Genomic DNA, 25,121 nt, shown 5'->3' on the forward strand with positions numbered 1-25,121 from the left:
AACAGGAAGTAATGCGCCGAAAAAGTGTGACTTTCCATTAGAAAGGAATGAGAATTGTCTATCTGAGAAAAAAGCAAAATCCTAAGGGAAAAATTTTATAGAAAAGTCAGATCTCTAGCTTTTAATGTGTGGTAAGAAAAGTGGTTTAATCATGACACGGCATGGCAAGACTGCTACGGCCCACCTAAAACGTGAAACCTTTCTATTGTCGAGCCTGTAATAGCTTTTCACCCTCCTTCTCTCCCTGGATCATTGTCAGCAGCCCTGAGAACTCATTGGATAATGTATCAGTGAATGGGCCCTTTCATCAATGCTTGGCCGTGGATGGAAGTGGACCGAGTGACTCCAATTGAAAGCTATTGCAACTCAGAAAATCAATTGAATGGATGTATGTGAGCATGGTGCATTTGTGTGTGCGTATGTGTGTGTGTCCATGTGTCCATGTGTTGATGGTCGTGTGTGTGTGTGTGTCCGTGCACAAAGAGCTAAACCGGCTTCCAACCTCCCCTCCTGCCGCATTCCTTTGGAAAGCAGCATTCCTTTGGAAAGCCGAAAGGTCAAAGGGCAGGAAGCAAAGATGAGCCTGGATGCTGTTGAGATTTCACCTTAGTGCTGCACCACCATCCACGGCAGCGTGTGTGTGTGTGTGTGTGTGTGTGTGTGTGGTGGTGGTGGTGGTGGTGGTGGGGGGGGGGGGGATGCGTACTGATTGCAGACGACAGAGTATGTGACCGGAGTACGTGTATGTCGCACCCCATCTATCCTCCTCTGTGTCTGGAGTATGTGTGGAGCTAATGTGTGATGAAAAGCATCCAGGTATGTATAGTGTGCAGTGAGTCGGCCCGCCTTGGCAGGGTTCCCTCCTCAACCCCTAACAGCTGCTCCGACACGTGTGTGCATTCCTCAGTCCTCGCCGCGGCGTCCCCGCAAGGCATCGCCTCTCCGCCCCTCCGCCTGTGGAAATGGAGCAGTAACGCGGGCTGGCTGGCCGGCTATAGATCCATTTACCTGAGACAGCTACGTCAGGGCTTTTCAAAGCACGGGCCGGCACCCAAAGGGGTTTAAATTGGATTAAAACAAAATGTTTAAATTGAATCAGTTTAATTAAATTTAAACAGGTCCCTAAATCATACCGGGAAAAATGAGTTCAAATTTATCGGCCGCGCTATGTTTCCAAATGCCAAAGTGGGTTTTGTAGTCGAAACACAGGTTAAATTTTGTTAGAGTAGCCTATTGAATAGCCAACAAAATCAATTCTGAGTCACGAGAAAAGGTACATTTTGGTCCACAAATAAGTTTGAGAACCACATAGCTGCAAAATAAGCAAAAACAAACTGCACGGCTCACCAGTGTACAAGTGTGCTGTAAAAATTAACTTGGATTGATTGAGTTTTAGCGGCGACACAAAAATCAAATGTGGTATCGATGTTGGAAATGAAATGACTAACAGGCAGGGATATTGATCAAAATAAATCAACTGTGAAACACGCTACAGGGGAAAGAGCGGGCCGAGAAAGACCTGGATTCCCTGAACCGCTGAGACCATCAGTGTCAATCAGCTGGTTATGGAACCGAGGTGATCCTACGACAGAGATACCTTTGGGAAAGCGAGGCCTGATCCTTTGAGAAACAGAGCCTTCAGCAGCAGAACAGAGGTGGGCTGTCCAGAGACGACTGGAATGTCAGATAATGGATGACACGTCTCTCCAGGTGACACCGAGCCAAAGGCATCCGGAGAGACAGACAGTGAGAGAGCGAGAGTGTGTATGCGTGCTAGAGAGAGAGAGAAAAAAAAGGATGACGAATGGATAGACAAGTGCATGCTTGTGGAGTTTTGTTAGAGCGTTTTTTTTACATTATCAGTGTGTCAGTGAAGAGTTGGAGGGTTGAGAGTTCATTTCAAGTTCAAGAAGGGTCACTTCCTCCCTCTAGTCAGCCTGGATGGGCTTAAAGATTCCCTCTTTTCGTGTCTTTCTGATTGATCGGATGGAAATATGTGTCGGTTAGTTTTCCATGTGCACCCCATCTGTCCTTTCCTTAAACCCTGTCACAGAGTGCGTACAGAAACACACACCCACACATCCACAAAAAGCAACGTCAAAGAGCGCTCTGTTTTCACATGCCTGAGTTTATGCAGGGTTTAGGCAGGTATAGAATACACAAGTCGATAAACGCAAATCAAACCAACGTCACTCACTGACAAGTGAACTTGGCAGCGAGGTCTCCATACATACTCCAGCAATTTAAACTCCACTGACAAGGCTTCTCTCTATATTAAAAAATACCAAAACTGAGTTTAGCTGTTGACTCAAAGGGGAATCATTCATTACCACCCTGACAAAACTGAGACCTCCAAAATTAGAGGTAATCAACTGTCCCTGGGGGCTAAGTGGAAATGAAGGCAATAACTCCTGGAAATGAAGGTGATAATTAACCCATCGTGACTGATTTATTTTCCCTAAATAGCTCCATAATTCACCCAGAACTATTGCACACATCATAACCTATATAAACTAGTTTTAATATGTATGTGCCTTGTGTTTTGCCATTACAAGGTCATTGTAGCACTGACAGGAACTTCAGACCAATCTCTCACAGTCTACTTTCGCTTAATTTGCACTAAGTATAGGGAGCAAATCAAACGTGTCCGTGCATATCCTGGTTATAGGCTGCAGTGCTCCCGTGGAGTGGGGCTGGGGGGGTGAATTCCTCCGTGGGGAGGGGGGGGGGGGGGGGGGGGGGGGGGGGGGGGGTCCGGGGAGCTGATAGACTGGCTGGAGTTTTTACTTTCATGCTTGGGAGGGAGCGAGGGAACAGTGAGAGGATCATCACCAGTGATGGAGTGGTAATAAAAAGGTGGGTAAACTGCCTCCAGTATAGGTGATCATTGTAAGGCAAACAACCATCCATATAAACCAAAATCATTTATATTTTCAGAAAAGCATTTTTTCCCCTTACAAGGACCATATCTTCATACATCTTACATCAGTTTGATACTACTTACTATGATGTAGGCTATGAATTTACCAGAAAGATTTATTTCTAAGCCTAAAAAGGTGTAAAATCTACTCCACAACTAAAAAGGTGGGTGAACTGATTTTCAGAGGGTTTACCCTCCACGACATGGCTGATCATGACCCATTTTCAGCCCCCGAGGAAGACTGTCAGTGGATTTGAATGGCTGTGACATGACATGACTTCACATTATGCTTCACTCACACACGCGGGCGCGCGCGCACGCACGCACGCACGCACGCACGCACACACTGTGCGCCACGGCGTGGGAACTCTCAAGGATGAGCGCCTGGTGCGCCCATTTTGGATATGGAAAGCACCCCGTTGCGCACGGATTTTATGCGTAAAAACTGTGACCACTTAAGATTACAGCGGACCACGTAACATGGGACTAACACATTTACTCAAACAACGCAAAAACACCCCTCCAATCACCCCGACTTACTTATCATACTCTGCGTTGTCCTTGTCACAGCGTGCGTCTTTGTGCTTCTGCCAGTCTTTGCCGTGCTTGCAGGTGGTGAGCAGCACCACGTCCTCAGCGTTGTGGACGTGATATAAGGCATTCCTGGTGTCCGAGCCGATACCGGTCAGGTACCGCTTCCCCTTGAACACCAGCATGTATTTCCTAAAAGGCGGGATGGAGTTGTACTTGAGGTACCCCCTGTCCCCGCCGGTCCTCGGGTGCTCCTTGGAGAAGAGGGGGATGGACACGTCAAAGTTGGGCCTGAAGTTCTCGGTGCTGATGCTGGCCTTGGCCAACATGGCCTGGCCTATGTCAAAGCCCAGGTCCTCCGTGTAGTCCGGCCACGTCCCCGAGTACAAGTTAAATATGAGGTGGTTCCTGCCGTCGTTCCACAGAGGCAGGTTCTGGACCTTGGTCTTCAGGTTGTGGACGTACTGCGGAGACAGCTGGTCCCGGTCCAGAGTGTCCAGACTCAGGACGAACAGACACGCCTGTCCGGGGTCAGAGGTGTAAAACCTGGACCCCTCGATGGTCGATAAAATATTCTGGTAACTCTCTGAGATCTTCTCCCCCTTCTGCTGGGGATAAACATAAACTTTGAATCCGTTCTTTTTACACAGAGAGAAATCAAAGCACGAATCCATGCGGCACCGTTTGCTTTTGTAAACACTCGTGTTGACGTCCCTCTTCTGCCTCGGTGATATGTGCAGGTTGTACTCCTCGGTGTCCGTCTGATCCCAGGGCAGGAAAGGTTGTAAAGGGTCCGAGAAGTGAGGCCAGGGCTGGTCGGGCCGATACCCATTGCGGCTGCGGTCATGCCGGCTCCTTCTCGCCGCTGGAAGTTGGACCCCTCCGAGGTAGAAGAGAAGCACTAGACATGCACCGGCGGAGAGCAGGATCAGGTATCGTTTTTTGGCCTGCATGTGTCCTGGGAACAGGGGCGAGTTGTTTAGGAATAGGAAATGTAAAGTGGCCCGAAGTTAGGCTCTCACCACCCCCGGCTGCACCGCTCCATCCTCCGGCAGCCTCCAAGGATCCCCAACCCCCCTTCTGCGTATTCCGTTCACAAATCCAGCGATTGATCCAGAGCATGTGGGCGATTTTACAAGTATTGTCCCTTTCTCCCTCTTCGGTAGAGTTTCACCATTGCACAGCACCTACAGCGGCTCGGGTGCACCTAAAAAGCTCAGTGCTGCCTGGACCCTCTTGGAAACAATCAGATATGCGCCTCTCTCTCTCTGCGCTTCTTCTCACCCTCATTCAGGCTGGCTGTGTGGGGCTATTCAAATGGAAAACTGTCCGGCAGCCGTCTACAAACTCTCTCCCCCGGATGAACAGCGGCAGGCTCCCTGTGGCTCGCCCAGACGGAAAGGTATCCCCCGGTTTAGATGTTAAAGTCGGTAACACACTGACCGGGAGTGAGAAACCCGTCGGTGTGGCCGCCGCGCTCAGATCCAAACGCCTCGGAGTGAATGTGTCTTATCCCTCGCTTGCTTTTATCACTCCATGGTCCCGTGAAAAGAGAAGCAAAAACCGGGGAAGGCGTCGTAGCTCAGGAGCGGCTCAGCGGTGCAACTGTAACCTCACGAATCCCTGCATTTCTCTTCTTATTTATCACAAGCTCCCCATATACCCTCATACGCGCAAACATAGAATAAAAACCTCATCGGCGGATGAGCCAGGCTACAAGCGAAGTTGCCCGGTCGAAACGGGAATAACAAACGCTACCCTCGGTTCCAGTGTGACTTGGCAAATAGCAGAGAAAAATGTTCAAAAAGACGGGATTCCTTGATCCTAGTGTCCAATTACCGAGTGCTCAGTTGTTCCGATTGTTGGTCGGTAACATTCCAATCCCGACACGACGGCAGCTGACGTGACGTCCCATCGGTGCGCACCGGCTCCTCTCATTGGTCCGTCGGTGGGACCGGAAGAGGCGGGGCTTCGGGGCATGCACCCATTCACAACCAGAGTCCTCTGCATGGGGAGAGCAGTCGGTGCAGTGCAAAGAGTTGAATCACAGAGAAGTTGTTTGGAGATGTGCCAGGGAGCAAAGCCTCCTCTGCAAAAAATATTGACACAGAAAGGCATATTCTGTGACTGTCCCGATGGCTGAGCGGTGAAGTGAAGCCCTCTGCTGCTGCTGCTGCTGCAACCACAGTCACAATCACATGTTTGCCCTCACTATCTTAGGATCAATCTATTTTCTACGGTCTATGGATCAAACCCAGGCACTTTTCTCTCCTGGGTCTCTCCTACACTGTCTCCCTCTCTATTAGGTATGGCAAGGAATGGTCACTTGCCGTACTGTAATCTAAATGAGTTCAAATTTGATCTTGTAGTTTTAATCATTATGATGGACAGCAAAAATAAAGCAAAAATTGTCAGAAATCTATTTGAAAGTATATGTTTGAATAAAAAAAAGACCAATGTTCCCTCTAAGCTATGTCTAATAATTTACCATATGGATGAAATAATAATATCTTGTCAGTCATCGGTAATTGCTGCACTTATCCCCAGAATTTTAATCAGTATAACAGGGTTTTGGTGCAGGCAAATGATTCAGATTATTAGATGCAGGGACTTTGCCATAGTTTAAGGTTTTATGAGTGGATGCCCCTGTTCCTCTATCTCTAAATAATAATAGGCTAATAAAAAAGTATAGTCCACTGAAGGTGAGTGAACAACTCATTCTCCTTTTATGAATAAGTCTTATGCTATATATTTTTCAAATTCAGCACTCTAGGAAGTACACACTGTAATTCATTTATTTTGTTTTGTTGGCACTCTAACTCTGGAGGTTGTGGGTTTGGCTACATTTTTATTTAGGTTATGGTATCTTATAGAGCTATAGACCACTGAACTAATAACCTAATCCAATTTATTTTGAAGTTACTACTACTGATTTGATGTTAAGTCTGTTGTTAAACAGCTTTCATGGCAACACAAAATCACCAAACCACAGTCTCCACAGTGCAAACAAAATCAGTCAACAAAGTCAGATTTGCCCCATGGGTATTTTATCTAACACACCGCAACACTGATATACAAGACTAGGCGTCTGTTCCAATAAATTATCTCAGTGTTAATTAGTACAAAAATTAAGACAGCAAAATAGTTAAGAACTGAAGCCAGTAAATGACAATAAGTTGTGAGGGAGTCAACCCCAGGATAAAGTTTTCCCATATCCACTAACAAAGCAAAGTGACACAGCAGAGGGGACCCGCTTGACAGGGAGATTAATAGCAGAGGAGTGGTTCTCGCTGAGTGTCACCATGCCTCATAAGCCCGCATAATCCTCCCCACTGCCATTTGGTGGCACAACACTCGGGCTGGGTGAAGAGGCCATCCTCATTTTTTATCGGCCAATTAGCTTAGAAGAGGGGGACTAATTAGCAGGGCTGGCTGGGAGACAGGCCAGGATCCTGTGGTTAGCCAGCGCTCGTCGTCGGAATATGCTGGTGATGGAGAGGCCTGGGTGCTGTTCCAGAGGGCTGCTCCGCTCTTCATGGTTGTCTTGCTTAATCAAATGCTAAGCGGCCCATATGAGTGTTTCGCTGACCTGCTAAAGGAAAATGTGAACCCCAAGTTGTCATGCTAAATATTTTTTATTCTCTCTCTGGCTGTGGCTTCTGAATGAGCTCTGGGAATGTTTTGTTTTAATCATGTCAGACCACCAGAACAGGCTGGAACAGCCGCATATTTGCCCAGAAAAGTTGTGTATTCCTTGAGGAATCTCAACGCCCCACCCTGATGGAATACCCAATCCCATTGGCAACTTAACCACCACCACCGCTTCTCTGCAAGCTATGGAGAATCTTGCTTTTTGTTTATGCCTGGGGACTGTGCTCTTAATTGCTTGTACCTCTAATGGGAGTAATGTCTGGAGGCTAGATTATACTCGAAGCCAGGATTGTGTTTTACCAGAGGTGATTGCGTAATAATTGAATTGAATAATGTTGCTATCTTGCAAAACACTTGTTTCTATTTTTTATAGTACAGTGGGCAGTCCACACCTCTCAGCATCTTTTCTTTATTGGGACAGACAGTAGGAAAGGGGGGAGGGGGGGGGGGGCGGGGTCACAGTGTGAGGCAGATGCAGGAGAGAAGGATGAGATCCTAAGCAAGCGGTCAATTTGTGATTTTGAGACCAAGCCAAACCATTGAAAATGAATTGTAATTGTCAAAAAATACAGAAATGTCAAAGGGAAAGTCAACCAGTTCATCTCAATTCTCAATGACATTTTGGAGTTGTGAGGTTTCTACATGACGGTTCAGTGGTGAGGACGGTCGTTCCAGTGAGCTCCTCCTTTCCTGTTCACACCTTCCGCTGAAACTTCATCCTTCCTTGTTTACACTTCCAATCGTTTCATCCCAGAAAAATTCCCTTCTTCAATCAAGCTTTGGTCTTTCTCCTTCGCAGAACTTCTGTAACAGGTCTCAGATCTGTGAAGATGAGTAAGCATGGCCAGCTGTGAAACCTCAAAAGCTGCACTATAGGAAAGAAGTTTATGTAAAAATACACCCGTTTTATCAGCCTAAATCACAAAGTGGGGTTGCAATAGAGAAGACTGTCCCATCCGCCCTAATTGAGATGCTGTAGATTCACTCTATTTGCCCATATGAAACTCTCCAAACTGTCTCCTAAACAGCAGTGGGCAGCGCTCCGTCCAGAGAAAACTGGACTCACCAACATTAGATCTTTTGCTTCTCTCGTCCCTTTGGTAAAAGGCGATCACATTCGACCAGGTTGGTAAAGAAGAGCGTGCTGTGTGCAGTTTACTGATGTCACGTTACATGATTTCTGGGTATTGAAGATCAAACAGTCACCTCCTGTTGCTATTTGTTGAGTTGCTAATGTGCAAAGTTGCCTAAAGAACCACCAAGACCACCTAAGTTGATATTTTACTTTGGTGTGACATCATTACGTTATTTTGCATATCTATCATCACATTGGGGATAACACTGAAGACATTGTAGCCTAATAGTCCAATACATCTATCCTCAGATGTTCATGGTGATGTCACCGGCTTTAATTTGTTTCCATCAGTCAGAAAAGCATGCTTCTGAGTCATATATGAACTCAACTGAGGCAAACATATTATTCCTTTTTTGTGTTTTGTGTGCTATTTGAGGCCTCATTTTGCCTGTTGGCTATTTTTGAAAAAGTGGTTTACTGCACATTGAGTCATTCTGAGGCACCAGAAAATAAAAAAATGTATATAAGATATTGCTTTAAGGCTGCAGGGGCTTCCATATAGGCACCGAATACACAAGCTGTTGGAGTTTGGATGAGTGGGCTTTGTGCAGCTTCTACCCTGTTGTTCTTGACCAGGGCACACATGCTGTGACTCTTGCCCTTAACAAAAGGACAACCACAATCAGTGTTATCTAATAACACAATTTTGGTGGTATCGTGCGTTGGCTAAATAAGAAAGCTATAAACGGTTGGTAGAGAAAAGAGCTGGATTACCTGAAGGCTTTCTGTGGTTCCCCTGGCACCGATAAACCGCGTGTAAAGCGCTTCCTCTCAGTGACGGCAGGCAGCCATGATAAAGACCTGCAAATTCAGGCCGCGGTAAACAAATACCCATGGCTGGAAGATAATCCCCGGGTTCAGGGAGTTTCAGGCAAAGGGAAGACAAAACAGCCTTTGAGAGTCTTCAGGCTGCTGCTGATCAGTTGCTGATAAACTCCCCTTGGATGATGTAACGAGCTCGGCTCCTGGAACGGCCGAGCTGACAAAGGGCATGTGTGTGTGTGTGTGTGTGTGTGTGTGCATGACAGTGTGCACAGGCACCCATGTAAGCCCTCCGCAGATCCCCAACACACCCTGTGTAAAATTTACCCCAGGGTGTGCTCTAATGTGTGTGAGTCCATCCACCTGGACTTGCATGTGTGTGTATGCACTTGGGCCTATGTTTGTGTGTTTCTGTGTGCGTGTGTGTTGTTTCTGTGGATGGGGTGTGAATAACAAGTCGCAAATCCAATAGAGTTTACGCTGTAAAGACTTGTGGAGGGCCTCATAAAACCAGAGAATTGAGTTGCACTGATGTAGTGTGTAATCTCCTCTACATGGTCTCCCAGGGAGTGTGCTCCTCCGTTCCAAAAATACTGCTGTGTCTGCTGTCGTTTGGACAATTTGGAAAGGAATGCAAAACCCTTTCAAGTATTCATATCCAATCTTTAGTCTTGTCACCTGCGTTGTTATTTCCCAGTGTTTATTCTAGCAAACTTTGAGAGGGTAAAAGTTGAGAGTGGCAGAAATATAAACTTAAATGTAATTCTACGTAAATGAAATGCTGCTGCGGGTCAAAATCCTGGCCGGCGCTCTCAACCCGAGGCAGTGAATAAATTCCATAAGCTCTACTCTACTCAAAGCTGACAACAGCAAATGGTGCAATGACAAACAGGCCAGAAGTTTCAGAGCGCTAAAGGAGCAATGTGACTGATGTAGCTGTGGCAAGTGAGTGGGAGTCAAATCTGGACTTGGACTTTCTGTTCTCAGACTGCCAGTCTCACGGATAGCTCCAGGCCACTGAATGCTAAATGGTGTAGCCTTGGCTATCCTTTCAAAGTGCTGCTCGCTCGGTGTGTGGGATGCCTAGTGATCTCCCCATTCTTTATTTATTTAAAATGACCTTTCGACTCAGGAGCCGAGATTGCTTAGGGCAAACTGAGCTGGGTTTAAATGTTCAGGGGGTGTGGGAGGGAGGACGTCGTTTGTTGCCAGGGCCCAGAGCGAACTGAGCTGAAACTCCACAGTTTTAACCCCGGAATTCTTCTGGGAAGCGCAGGCTGGCAGGCAGCAGCAAATGAAGCGTTTCAGGTTAGATGTGGTGATAGGTTTTTGTCCTCATTAAAACAGAAATCCCTGCCACTGCCTCCTCATTTGTATTCCGCCGCAATTCATTCGAGGTGGATTTTGATTTGGGGGATTTGGATGGTATAAGGCTATTGAAGCCAGGAGAAAAAGAATACATCTTGTAGTTTCGTCTTACGCAAAGCCCTGAAAGAGCAACTTTACATATACTTTATACTTACTTTCTAACTTTGTGATTAAATACAAAAAACCTGTCTTAGCTGAGCAGAAACAAAACATTCCCACTTATGAGAGTCCCAGTATTATACAATGCGTCCCATCTAACACCTATTCTTAAGTACACTTGCGGCTGAATGTGCCAATCACTTGAAACATTGGCCCACTCCAGGGAGCCGAAACATAATGAGTGTCGGTATCATTAAATCTGCCGCACTGATATTAAATCAGTATCATTCAACAGAGCTCACGCTGATATCATTGCTTCAGAAAGTGCTGATGCTGCTGTGGGGCCCGCTGGCTACAGTAAGTTAGGATTTTGCATGTATTCAGAGACTCTCTAATTCCCTCGGGGATTGCCACTGCACAGTAATCCACTTAATTTACAATTATCCATGCAAGCCGTACTCATATGGAATGATAAATGGACCTAAGTAATCCCACTGATAGAGCTAGCGAGCATGGAAAACAGATCATGTCTTCCTATATATATTTGTATATATGAACCGCACGCATTCTCTCTGAAGTGTAGGCACAATGCACGCACACACACACATATTTATGAATGTATATCCTGCACATTCCCTATGTACGTATCTCCTCTCTGAATACGGTATGTATCTCCTCCCTGTCTTTGAAGAGATGCAGTGGTAAAGCCTGCTTTTGCGGGGTGAATGTTAATGCTTTAACCCCACTGCCAAAGATCAGAGCCCTGCCTCCTCGACTCGCCCCTTTGAACTTTCTCTCGGCCTATAGCCTCCATCTAACCCAGTTACCACTGTACCGGCCTGTGCTTCTGTGCTGGCTGCTGCTGGGTTCGTGGTATTTCAGGATATATTGGTATATTAGTGTGCGGACGGTGAGATGGTTGGACATTCTGTTCTTGTTCCACCGCAAATCTGCAGCTAAAACCCATGAATTCTCTTTTTATTTCAGTCTTTGTGAATCTCTTTCTTTCTGTCTCTCTCTCTTCTCTACTTTTACCCTTTTGCAGTTTTTAGACAGTTTTAGACAAATCAATGTCTCTTGCTTTCACCTCTTTGAATCTCTTTCAGTCGTCCGTGTGACTCTGTCTCCCATCTGACTCTCAATCTCTCGCTCCCCACCTCTCTTTCATCTCTCTCCCGTACTTGGTCTCACACATTTGATTGGCCCTTATTTCAGTTCCTAGGCAAAGACAAATCAATCTCTCTCTTTCACTTTTTTAAGCTCTATCTCGCCCCATTTTTCTTCTTCATTCTCTCTCTGTATTTCTTTCTGACTTAGCCTCTCTGACCCTCTGACTCGTTCAATCTCTCTCTCTACACCCCTCTCTTTTCTCCGCTTTGATTCGCACATTTTAATTGCCCGTTATCCCCATCTCTGGTATTAGAGAAATCTTCACACAGACAAAGATATATAGAGATTCGGAGAGGTGAGGGAGGGATACAGAGATTGAAGAAGAAAGTGAAACGATATATTTCGGTCTTTGCTGATAACAACCGGTGTTGATAGCTGCGATTACCCTATAGCCAAATAGCTCAATCTCTCCTCACTGACGCAGAATAAATCACAAAAATCCCCCTCAACAAAGGAAAACGAGAAACACATTTTTCTTCTTCTGCGCCAAGTATCATTTGCTCTCCAAAGCCTTTGAGAGAGACTCTGTGAAAGGAAACGCAGCAGATCAAAGCCCTTTCCCTTCGCCCTCTCTCACAACGGTCCCTTTGCAGGAAACGACAGATGCGGGTGACAGGCTTGACGGCGGAGAAAACGACGCGGGGAAAAAGGTTGGAATGACATGTGAGGGCATGTTGTGACTGCTGCCTTGACTTGACAGTGCAGGGTTAATTATGGATAGCCTCCTCTGTTGGCGAGGCCTCGACGCTAAGTCGCAGAGACGACTGAGGCCTGGCTGCCTCCTGGCTATGTGCATTAGGTCCTCTTATGTTTTATTACCACTAGAGGTTACATCGGGGTGGTGGAGCTTCACTTAGGATCTGAAAAGGGTTTTATGACATGAGAAGTTAAGAGCGTCTCTTCAGTTGATGTTTTATGACTGACCCACTTCGCCCACGGGTTATCTCCGACAAAACACCGATGTAACGGCTTAAACAGCGGGATTGAGTGGAAGAGCTTGAGTCTGACGGAGAAACACAGCCGTTTCCTCTGCGCTTTAATCTTTATTCGATGTACTCGCCGATTCATTTTGCCGCCGCGCGCTCGATCGATCGAGGACGGCGAGCCGACGCTGCCCGGCCGCACGAGCTGACCCAGCTTGTGTCGTATCGACTCGCCCGGTTCCCTAAAGGATGTCGGGCCGCTGTGGCTGTCTGTGTCGGGGGAATTTACCGCTGAAGGATCTGTTGTGTTCTCACATCGCTGTCGAGACTCTGCTGATTCATACACATTTGACTGCCCAGATGCCATAATTAGCTTGGTCAGGCAAACAAGCACTCTGAAGTGGATTTGTCTCTGCTTGTGCTAGCGTGTCTCTCTCTCTCTGTGTGTGTGTGCCCATGTAAGAGACACAGTGTTTTTTTTCTGGAGAGGTATAGATCGGAATAGTAAAAGTGATGTCAGCGTGAAACAAAAGCCTGAAACATTTAGTCGATTTACTGTCTTGACCTGGCAAGGAGAGAGTTTCTCAAGCCAGGAAAATACTGGATTTGTCTCTGTTGTCTACAGTCTGGGGAATGATTTGCCTGCCGTGTCTGTATTTGGGGATGAGGGGAAGTGTGTGTGTGTGAGTGTGTGTGTGTGGGAGGGGGGGTAGTTTTTGCTTTGTCATGGGGACTGCGTGATTCATGCTAAAAGAAGCCCAACATCTGGCATCATTAATCATTTCTTTTCAAGTCTGGGTTTTTAGGGAATACTTTTCTTTTTTCATCTCATTCTCTCTCTCTCTCTCTCTCTCTCTCTCTCTCTCTATCTCTCTCTGTCTCTCTCTCTCTCTGTCCCCATCTGCGCTGCTTGTCATCTGTTGACATTCTGGCATGCCTCATCACCCATATCACTCCTCCCTCCTCATTTGCTCCCTAATTTGTTTAGATGGCAGAAGAAAGAGAGGGATGAGAATGAAAGAGGCGACCAAGGTGTGGAGGGAGGAAGGAAGGGAAGGAGAGGCTGTGGGAGGGGAAGAGGGAGTGAAAAATCGTACTCTGGAGTTGTAAATCAAGTTTGATGAAATCGGTTTGCCGTTTAACAGTTAGGGAGTTTCTCTTTTACTCGCTGAGCTTTGAGTGAATGCAGTGACGCATCCACATTAATGCCACATGCTGCATTGCCTGGGGCGAACTAACATGATGATAAGAACAACATTTTCTATTCTCTGTGATGACAAACCCCCCACTCGCCACCTGTCAAAGATTTACTGTGCTCGGAAATTACTGCTTTCAGACAAACTTCCCATGAGAGCTGTCAGGTCAGCTGGCGTGTTTGCTTCTCTTTATTACATTTTATGGCTGAACTGAGAACCTTAAGGGACAAAACTGCACATAATATTAACAGAAAGAGATGCACTGTGTGTAATATTTAAGGAATAGGAACAGTGTGCACACATAGATAAAAAAAAAATGCCGCGAGTGTTTGGGGATTACAAGAAATTAGATAATGATATCCAGTATTGGACTGTTCATTTTTGGGAATATGAAATGCTTTGTTTTTGGAATAGATTGTAAATATGACCAACCATAGACTCACTAAAAGATTATTTATTTGAACCAATGGGGCAGTGATGTCATTATTGTCCTTATGACAATTCATCAAAATAGACTTTGGTGTGATATACAGGTTGCTAAAAACTAATTTCTTATTTAAAAATAAAAATGCTAAGTATATTAAGTGTAAATCGAAACTAGAACATAGTGTTATTATGAACAGCTGCAGTGAAACGAAAAAGCATTTTCAATTTGAAGTAAATACATCACAGTTGCAAAGGCAGCTACAGTCACATCAAATCAAAAGTGAATTAGCACTATATGTCAGCTTTAAAAAAGTCTGCCGATCACAAAAAAGTGAATTTTCAAAACAATATGAGGCAGCTAGTAGAGTTCCAAAGAGGCCAAATAGTCAGTGACCCAATTTCTGGTGCATCGGTCACAAAACTGCAAAATCTGGCAAGAAGAACAGTCTCGAAAATCATAACAACATATGTCAAACATGGGCAAATTGCATTGGCAAAGAGGAACAGCGGTTGCAAGTGAAAGCTCACAGACAGGGATTGACATACTGGGATCATTGTTGAACACCACAAAATTACAGCCTCAAAAATGACCACAGAATTGAATGAACACCTATGAGACACAGACTCAAACAAATACTGTATGGTGTAAGTTTCACAAAGCTGGTATTTATGGCAGGGCTGTCATTCAGAAACCACTTCTATTTAAGGCCAACGCATAAAGACGCATAACCTGGTGTACAGAGCACAAAACCAGGACAACTGAGCAATGGATAAAAGTAATACGGTCTGATAAGTATTCTTTTTCCTACATCACATCTGGAAAGGTTTACGTTTGAAGAAAGCAAAAGGAAACCTTCAAGCCACCTTGTCCGTTGCCAACTGTTAAACACAGTGGTGGATCTGTAATGGAATGGGCAGCCAGCTAGTGGGCGTCATTAGGTCCGATGATTGCTCTGCATGGTCGTACACCGGCCAAGGAATATGAGGCCGTTTTGCAGGACCAGCTGCACTCTATGGTGCAAACATTTGTTCCCTCATGATGTTCCCATATGCCAAGATGATAATGCCCCCATAAAACTGCTACACAAATTCAAGAGTAGTTTCAGGGACATTAGTACGAGGTCAACTGCCTTCCACGGCCTCATCAGACCTAAACAGCATTGAACCTTTATGGAAAGTTATGGAGCGCAGAGTGTGAAGTGGATTTCCATCTTCTTTATCCCTCAAAGAACTGGAGGCTTTCCTTCTTGAAGAATGGTCCAATATCCCACTGCACAGAGTCCAGGACTTGCATTCAAAGCAGGATTGAAGCTGTTCTGAAGGCAAAGGATGGCCCAACTTCTGACCATTAGCTGTAGAAACAGAAAGGTTGAGCGATACAGGAGAGGAGGACAGAATGTGACAGAGGACAGAATCTGGCATGCGATGTGGGAGAAACTGAAGCTGAAATTAATTTGATGTTCTGTTTTCCCCTGTATTATGAAAAGTGTGCTTTATAGAGAAATTACCTCTATTCCTGCCACTTTCTTTTGGTTAGACAATCATGAGAGGCTTGAGAAATGCTTCAGAAAACATAGATTCTACATGGCAAACTTTTTCCGTAAAGCCTGAGCAAAAGGTTTGTTTTGGAATATATTTGCTATATACACATGTTGCAACATGATGCATTTATGTGTATTTATGTGGGCTGGGCACCTAGAGTACATAACACAGAAATCAAATCATAGAGGCACTATATGCATACGCGCGCACACACACACTCACACACAGCACAGGCAAAAAGAGCCATCCAATTAAGTGAATTTGATGGAATGGGCTGAACAAAAGCCTACATCACAGACAAAACGCACATGTTAAAGCCATTAGCGCTTACACAAGTGCAGCGTGTTCGCCAAGTAGGCCAAGTTAAAACAAACCCCGGTTTGTTATCCGCACTGCGCTCCATCGACTTCTCCTCCGAGTCTGTGAGGAGTTACATGCCATACATACATGCCAGGGAGAGATATCATCAAGCACTCACACACTGACAGCTTTTTTTTATTTGAGTCGATAAATTATGGGTTTTTGGATCCACTCCTTGATCCAAACAGCAATTCAGAATGCATTTACAGCCTCAAAAGTCATTTTAAAATCATGTTGAGCTGTCACGTACTGTCAGGCTACGAGCTCAGCCAATCCATTTGAGAGTGAAAACAGGTCTTCGAATCAATGAAGCCAAGAGTGGGATGATCTTAGCACTATATCCTCCAATTCTGGACTGGGCCTCGACATACAGTGCACACGTTAGCAGGGATACAAACACAGACACACTCATACACACAGAGAAACACACAAATCAAGCCCTCTCATGCCAATTTCCTGTGAACAGTCTCCAGTATGAGCTCTCTTAAGACCAAACATCCCTAGTTTCCAACCTCCAGCTGTTTCCTCCCCTCTATGGCGGAGGAAAGGGGGGATCCCACTGTAAATCACCTGGCCCAGGTCCACCATAAACCTCTGTGAAATTGGGAATCATCCAAACCTGAACTTTTGGCTTTGCCTTTTATCAAGATGCCAGATGAAAGGAGGGGAGGGAGAGGGAGAGAGAGCGAGTGAGAAAAAGGAACAGGGTAAAGATGAAAGAAGAGGGAGTAGACGGAAAGGAGGAGAGGCGAGTGAGGGAGAGAGAGAGAGAGCGGCGGCAAACAAAACTGGACAAAATTTATCTCCCGCTGGTCAGGCTTGAACCACTGGGCAGAGATCAGTGTAAACAGAAGAAAAGATGACCCAAGCCAGAAGAGAGAGAGACACAGACAGAGAGAGAGAGAGAGAGAGAGAGAGAGAGAGACAGAGAGACAGAGAGAGAGAGAGAGGCACAGGCGCTTGGAAACAACAGGATTTAGGGGTTTGGGTGCCGTGAGATTTGGGGGTTTGAATGCAGGAGGACTGGGTTTGGTTTTCAGAAAACGCTGGCAGCTAGAGGAGAGAGCATTTTGGGGACAGCTGGGTTGAGCCTGAAAAAACAGCTTACCTACAGGCAAATTCTGAGAAGACCAGGAGTCAGGACCTTTTCCGAGAAAGGTGCTATGTGTTTAAAGCTGGCTCTCGACTGTGTGTGTATGTGTGTGTGTGCTCATTCGCTTGTGTGTCTGTCTAAATAAATCTGTTTTCCCTTTCTCTCCAAGGCTGTCAGTTTTTCTCCCTATCTGGCGGTGGGATCAGTTGTGTAACTGTATCTACATTTGCCAATGCAAGTCTGCTGAGATGTCTCTTCATGTGTACCTGTCCCTGTCTCTGTCTGTCTCTGTCTCTGTCCCCCCCCATCCTTCTCTGTCCCCCCCCCCCCCCCCCCCCCGTCCTTCTGCTCTGAGTTTCAGCTTGCCTGAACAGCTTGGAAAGTACCACTATAGTACATTCCATCCACCGAAAGCCTGGCAAACTCACGCCACAAGGATTTCTAAACTGATTAATCCCTGACAAATTGTCAAAATCGAAGTACTGTGAGGCAGACATGGCTTTCACCCAGATCTCCTAATTTCACGTGGTAGATTCAAATTAAGGTTATTAAGGTTATTATACATCTTGTAAGCACGAGCCCAGCATAAAGGAGTCGTGAGGCGTGTAAAATGTGGAACAAATTCTTTTTTATCTCCGCTGAGAGTAAACTGTAAAAAAACTGAACTGAGGTAAAAAAAACGAAATACCTGCAGGTGATAAGGGAGAAATGAGGGTTAGTGGCTCCCAAGACGGTCTAGACTGTATCGGCCATGAAATCCTGCCTGTAAAAACCCTGATTCTGATTTGTGAGTGTATGCGTGAGCGAAGCAGAGAGAGAAAAAGAGAGCGAAAGAGATATGAGAGGGAGAAATCATGCATATGCTTTTGTGTGTTTGCGCCTGTTCAAAAGTGTGTGTGTGTGTGTGTATGCCTAAGGCAGGAGGGGGGGGAGTCCATCGGGTGAAATTAACTTAAGACTGCGTTTGCGTTGAATCGTGATGAACAACAAAGAATCATATTACAACCGACTGACGGCAGACTAATAAAGTGCAGATTGGCTCTGAAAGGAACGAGGGTTATATAGCTTATTGAGTATTTGTAGCCGTTTAACGAAGCAGTATGCTAAATTACACTCAATGTCATCCTCAGGAAAACAAACACAAAGCTTATTAAAGTGAAATTGGGCGAATTAAATGCAAACTGTGCTTAAATGATCAGGGGAGGGGGGGTGAACGTCCTGTGTTAATAAACTTCACCAGGCTAAAACAACATGGGTTTCTCCATAATCACAGTGGGCCTGTGCAGTCATCAGCACGCCATGATTATAACCTCTTATGCTAATACCAAAGGCACATTCCAGTTCACCAGTTGGGACGTTTGAAGGCCAAAATAGAGATGATGAGAAATTCTTACCAAGCCTGTAACATGGTGTTAAATAGCAGATAATGGACTTTGATTGGAGCTTTTAAATTGCTCATAGCTATATGAATGTGAGTCTGGATCCCAGGAACACTAGCAGTAACTGAGGCATCAACTAGAGATCCTAATAAAGAATAAAGACTAAAGATTGATTTTCCGGCAGTACCCACAGTGGTAAAAAAAAACCCAAAACATTTTTGCATTTCTGGAGCAAGTAAATATTTTTGGACACCGTCTGGCGCCAGGTGCATCATCACCCGGCTGTGTCTCACAGTAAGTAAACTAAAAGTAAACTTCTGCATATTTTGGGCACATCAAGGTTTTGCCACCTAATGGTTAAGCAGGTACAACCTGACCTACATGCAGTAAATAGAGCGGTTCTTTGTATCAGCAATTAATCATAGTGAGTCCTAACAAAGTACTGCCGTCCCAGGTAGTTAGATAAGGGAAGGCATGGGCAATTATGATGGGCGCTCTGTGCATCCTGCCATACTTATGTTCCCATTGAGGATGTGTGTGTGAGTGTGTGTGTGTGTGTGTGTGTGTAAGGTGGGAGGGCCTTCACCCTTCTCCATGCATCAGTGCTCAGTGGGAAGATAAAGAGACGCGGGGAGTAAGGAGGGCTGTCCTGTGAGCCAGGTTCATAAATAATGCCTCCTATCTGTCTACCTGTCTATCTACCTGCCTGCCTGTCTGTCTTGATGTCTATCTACAAGCCTGTCTGTCTCCCTGCCTGTCAATCCGCCCGCCTGTCTGTCCACCCACCAGCCCGCTTGCCTTGTCTTCCAGCCTGGGTCAGCTTGAACAGGGATTGCCGTTATCGGCACCTGCAAAGAACTCACTTCACCCATGCCGGAGCTGTGTGACTGAACATCCACTGTGTAGGGGATATTTGTGTTTGTGGTGTTACTATTTCACGAGCGAGAACTGCGTATTGTTTTTGAAGGCTTGATATGCAACGGTGCGTTTGCACAAGTGTTGTCACTACGCATGAGTGTGATTCTGCGTGAGTGCGTGGGTGAGTGTGTGAGAAATGAATGCCACTTTGAATGCATGAATGCCATTGTGTGTGAATATGTTTCATCGGAGGGAAAGGCATGAAATGTTGATCTAACCTTGTGCCCCAGCTGTTTTCATTCCATATTCGGTAGAGTTTAATATTGAGGGACTCTGAGCTGTCAAAACATATCAGAGTGATAATGCATATTATGGCAGAGTGTGCTTGGCTGCCTGGTGAGGCACATCATCCCATACTGTGAAATACGTTGAAGGCAATATCTTTGCCTCGCGAGGAAAATGGATCTGCACGCACCGGGTGGATGGATCAGGCCAGGTGTTTAAATGTCTGTTCCTATCTAAATGTACAAATGGACACATTTGGAAGATTTCTCCTTCTTCTTTTGATGCTTCTGTTGTTGTTTGCTTCTTCTTCCTCCTCCTCTTCGTCTTTTTCATCAGTCACAACTTCTTCACTCAATACAGAAACTATGTGTTTTCCTTCCTTGGTAAACTAAAGTGAAGAAATGTGAAGTAAAGCATAACCCCATTTCAGAAAAAACACTGTTTCAATCCAAACAGTAGTCAACACCGTTTGATTGATGAAAAGTGTGGAAATGACAACCGTAATAATAAAAGGGAAGTAGACAGAGTAGAGAGAGCTATGTTAGTTCCTGAGTCGGTACTTTCTATTTTGGACCGCTCCTCGGTAGCCAGCCGTTTCAGGGTACACTGACAAATGAGGCGAGGCGGACAGTCAGCAAGAAAAACCCAAAGGTTCTACCTCACCTCCCCGGTTCCCTGATTTACTCCCATTAACCTCACACCCTCCCTCGGCGGCTCGCCACTGGCTCTCTTCGACCTCCACGACTTCCCCTCCCGCTTTCCAAAAACCATGCCCTCTTTTTCAGTTTCCCCTTCGGTAGTTCAGCACGTCACACGCCTGAAGTAGAACTCGGGACTTTGAAAACTGATGCCTTCCCTCTGTGACTTTTGTGAAAACTGGTTTAATGACCACAACGTTATTTACCACGAAGGAAGTCCCACTGTTCATCATGCATTTTTGATTTTGAGCGAGCGATCTTGCAGGAAGCAGTAAATGAACCGAAGTTTACCTGAATCTGGAGAGGTCAATGAATTGAAGATACAAAGCTTTGTAGCAATGAAATGCAAGGACATTACATTAAACATTAATCTTTGCTTTTAGTCCTTAAGTACATGTAATATTAAATACTTTCTCTTTAATGGGGGAACCTTTTACCAAAGTATTATTCCACAGTGAGTTTCAACTCTTATGTAAGGAATTTGTGTACTTATTCCACCATCCACCCACCCACAAACACACGCATACACACATACACACACACACACACCCACACACACACACACACACACACACAGATTATGCACACACAGCTACTCAACTGCTACCTCTTTCTGGACCTACATCCTTGATCTACTGCCTCCCTTCCAATCCTCTGTATCCTCCTGCTGCGTGTGTGTGTGTGTGTGTGTGTGTGTGTGTGTGTGTGTGTGTGCGTGCGCGTGTGTGCATTTGTGTGAGAGAAAGAGAGAAAGACACAGAGAAACATATGCGTTTGTATAAGTTTGTGCGTTAATTTGTGTATATGTATGGATCTCACATTTCCTATGTATTCTCATTAGAGTATATATCTGTGTGTGTTTGTGAGTGCTGTCTTGGTTGGCACCCAGGTCCCAGCTGTCGCAGTGGAGAGAGTGTGCCAAGCCGGATGCCCACGGGGCACACTGGAGCCAGAGGCTGCCAGCTGGCCCGCCACTCTTACCCCCCCCACCCCCCGAACACGCACACACACACACACCCCACTATCTCACACTGTCCCCATCCACCTTTCAATCTCCGTGCTTCCCCCCTCCTCAGCATGCATGCACTTACACACACTCAGGGCAGGCACACACCCAAGTGCTGGCATGTCGGAGCTGTCAAGGCGACAGAAGTGTCAACAACATCAGACTGCTGCTACATAATCCTCCTCATCCCCCCGAGCACCGCAGCACACACACACACACACAGCCTCAATCAATAAATCAATGCCCTCACTCAACGACTTAAGGAAAAAAGAGGAGGTGGGGTGGGTACAATTAATTGCTGCTGGGGTAGAAAGTGATGTCATCTTTAATTTTGGTATGCTAGTTAATGTGGTAATGCAAGATCATAATAGCTGAGATTAAGAGGCTGATTTGCAGATAAGCGTGAGAGTGTAATGTTTGAGAGAGAATGCCTAATGTAGGCCAACAAGACAATCAAGACTTTGAGCCGCGGCAGATGGATAAGAACTGAGAGTGACTTTTATTCCTTGAATTGTTGTTTGCTGCCTGTTTTGTTGCCATAGATCTTAAACTGTCCATTCATATGGAAACAGTTATTGTTCAACATTATTTCAGCCCGAGCATTGAATCGCATCCAAGCCAATCAGCTCTGCAGTGTTGCTTCTTAGAAATAGGAGAGCGCCTGTCATTATTGGTTATTGCGGTGAATAGTATTGAGAAAACTAGACTTGCTAGGCTGAGTTTTTTTTTGGCAAGTCTGGGACCCGGAGTTCGTCCTCAGAGGTGTGGACATGACGTCTTCTCTTTTGTTGCCTGACTGTGAGAAACTGATGCCATTTTCTGCCACACACACACACACACACACACACACACCCAAGCGCACGCATAAGTAAGCACACTCATAGACACACTGGCGAAACACCTGAAACACACCCAGTCAGTCCCTGCAGCTAAACTCCGGCAGAGCTCCATAATGACTCACATCCATTGTGTGACATCAGGTCGGACCGCTCGTTAGACCGTTGGAGATTCCTGACAACAACAAAGAGCTGCAAAAGTACCTGTCAATCCCCTGATAGTTAGAATAGATAGAAGATTTACATCATAGCTCCTGACAGTTATGGGAAATGATTGCCCAAGAGTTCTGTGATTTTTTTTATCAGATGATCTTTGGGTAACCAGAATCCACAAACAAGGTTGCACAACAAGGTAAGAGGCGTGTTTCTGTTTTTCCCGACCACATATCTATTAACAGCTATCATGAGCCTTGAACTTGGTGTAAAGATATTGTAAAAGGATCCATTTATAACTGAATGACATAGAATAGGAGCGCACTAAAATAGAACGAACGACCATAGGACTGGATTAAAACAATTTAAATTTTCCTCATGTAATGGTTTGTTTGGGTAGAGGTAACTGACCTTAAATGTACTCCTCTCTATTGATCATGAACCTGTAAGACAAATATGCTCAGTGACAAACACAATGCTCCCGTTTCAATAGCTAATCTAAGAGGGGAGCGATTTAGGACACTAGTGTTAATCATTCACTGGGGCATTGGAAATACCCTGACATGAAATATTTCCCGTCCAGGTGGGGAAAATGAAGAATGAAAGGGCTTTAAATGAATATTGACTCATACACACAGTGGATGAAAGTGAGGAGGCCATCAAACAGGCCTGTATTTTTAAGCCCCTTAGGATAGCAGCACCACTACACTTTCTCCTGCTCCAGTTCTGTGCAACAGTGAACAGAGGAATAGAAGATTTCTCACCAAAGGCGGCATGTTACATCATTTCTTCTGTTGTTCTTTTCTTTTTTTTCTTTTTTTTACACATGCTATTATCCAAGAGAGAAGTCGTCAAGCCAGTCGCTCGTGAACTCGGCAGATCCAGGCCCAGCAGTGTGAAATGTGTCGGCCATTTTGGCTCTGTCGGAGCCGGTGGCATGCAGAGCAACTGCTCATTAGAAGGCCAGTGTGACAGAGCCTCTCCCTCACTCCACCAGACGGGTTCATACATCCTCACCCAAACACAGAGGAGAGTAGAGGAGAGGAGCAGGAGAGGAGAGAGAGAGAGGCAGATGGCGGCGAAAAGCGAAAGAGGAGAGGGAGAAGAGAGAAGGAGACGAAAGAAGGAGGAGGAGGAGGAGGAGGAGGAGGAAAGGCTGGAGGGAGAGAGGAAACAAAAGGGCAGAGAGATGAGAGCGAGAGAGGACAGGGAGCGGGAGAGAGAGAGAGAGAGAGATAGAGGGGGAGAGAGAGAGAGAGAGAGAGAGAGAGAGAGGGGGAAGGGGGGGGGGGGGGAGGGCTGGAGCGAGGGAAAGTGCCGGCGGATATCATTAGGGTCGGGCTTTTTAACGAGCGAGCTCACAGCACCCCTCCATCCTCAGTGGCGCCTGCCGGCTGGAGGCCCCCAGGTTCTGGCTCCCCACTGAGGGCTTTGGCCTGTTCCATCACCGCTGAACGTAGGGGGGAGCCAAGGGTGGAGATTTATTTTCTCAGACTACCTGTGGAGCGACCAGCACGTTAGCTCGCTCGCACGGGCGGAAAAAACATTCACTTACGATCTCACACACACACACACGCCTCGGGGAAGAAAGGTGTACCGCATGCTCTCTCTTCTTTTTTTTTTCCCTCCTCCCGTCAGAGGCATAATTGACTCTGCCTGACACATAAACACAGCGATAATAACCCCGGCCTCCCCTTGATGTCGGGCCAGCAGAGCGCACAGCTGCGCGAGGTGCTGGGACAAGTCACCGGGCGTCCGCCGGCTAGCTAACACGGCATCCCCGCCGTCGCCCGGTCCACACTCTGACCGCGCCGCCCCGCGGGAGGCAGAGCGGAAAACATTTTCCTGCAGACATCGAAGAGGAGCCACGTCGTGTTGGAATCCATCAGTTGGAAAAAAAAAAGGGGGGAAAGGGATTAGAGCCACAAGGCCGAAAAGTTACAGGAGCTGGATTTAACAGCAGCAGAGGCAAAGCGATAAGGAAGAGAGAGAGAGCAGAGAGAGAGAGAGAGACAGAACAGAGGGAGAGAGAGAGAGAGAACAGAGGGAGAGGGACAGATTCTCAGATGCTCGAGTCAGGAGGAGAGTAAAAGAGAGAGACAAGGGAGGTAAAGGATTATTCCCAGTTCCAGCTTGCAGCCAGTAAGCTAGTAAATAAGACGAACTAAAAGCCATGTTGGTGTTCCTCTTGACTGTATACTGCACAAAAACTTAATTAAGAGTTTCATTCTAAAAAGTGATATCCACCATTTGAAAAACGTGACACCCACTCTGACAAAATGATTGCTCTCATGAGAATAGAACTCCCTATTCAGCATTATTGAAGCTATTTCCTATCTGCCATTGAAGCGAAATCTTATCTGCTCTGTGCTATTATCAAATATAATTAAATAAAATATAACCTTTTACGTACTGAGCAATAAACATCAGGTAATTATCTATTCCCATCACAGATGTCTAATACCCTCCCATTTTCCTCGCAGCCATTATTTCCCTCCGTACATTGTGGTCAATTTCATTGAATGGATTTGTGTAAAAGTGACCTATTTGCTTGACCTGAAAAAAGATCCCTTTAACTTTGAAAGGTTGCCTGCCGCACTGGATCAGTGCGACGGAAGTGTGCATTATCCTCTGCAGTGCTGACGCTGGCCGCGGCGAAGCTGGCAAGATAAACCCGTGAAAAGTGTGGCGGTGGAGGCGAGGGAGAGCGGAGCCGGGGCGAGGGAGAGA

The 25,121-nt window shown here is 45.9% G+C and overlaps 2 protein-coding genes across 3 annotated transcripts in view; both read right to left on the bottom strand.

Annotated features, from left to right (window-relative positions):
* The window catches only part of ext1b (exostosin glycosyltransferase 1b), a 104,458-nt gene extending 99,193 nt beyond the window's left edge, over positions 1–5,265 (bottom strand). Inside the window, exon 1 of the mRNA XM_078290162.1 lies at positions 3,461–5,265. Within this exon, the coding sequence (XP_078146288.1) occupies positions 3,461–4,404 (944 nt within the window). The 5' untranslated portion in view covers positions 4,405–5,265. The remainder of the gene's footprint in view (positions 1–3,460) is intronic.
* Positions 5,266–7,523: 2,258 nt separating this feature from the next.
* The window catches only part of samd12 (sterile alpha motif domain containing 12), a 103,863-nt gene continuing 86,265 nt past the window's right edge, over positions 7,524–25,121 (bottom strand). For both annotated transcript variants that reach the window (XM_078290165.1, XM_078290163.1), the window contains exon 5: positions 7,524–7,924. In XM_078290165.1, coding sequence (XP_078146291.1) covers positions 7,875–7,924 — 50 coding nt within the window. In that variant the 3' untranslated portion in view covers positions 7,524–7,874. The remainder of the gene's footprint in view (positions 7,925–25,121) is intronic.

Source organism: Centroberyx gerrardi, chromosome 19 (assembly GCF_048128805.1).
Source record: "Centroberyx gerrardi isolate f3 chromosome 19, fCenGer3.hap1.cur.20231027, whole genome shotgun sequence".
In the NCBI taxonomy this organism is placed as follows: domain Eukaryota; kingdom Metazoa; phylum Chordata; class Actinopteri; order Beryciformes; family Berycidae; genus Centroberyx; species Centroberyx gerrardi.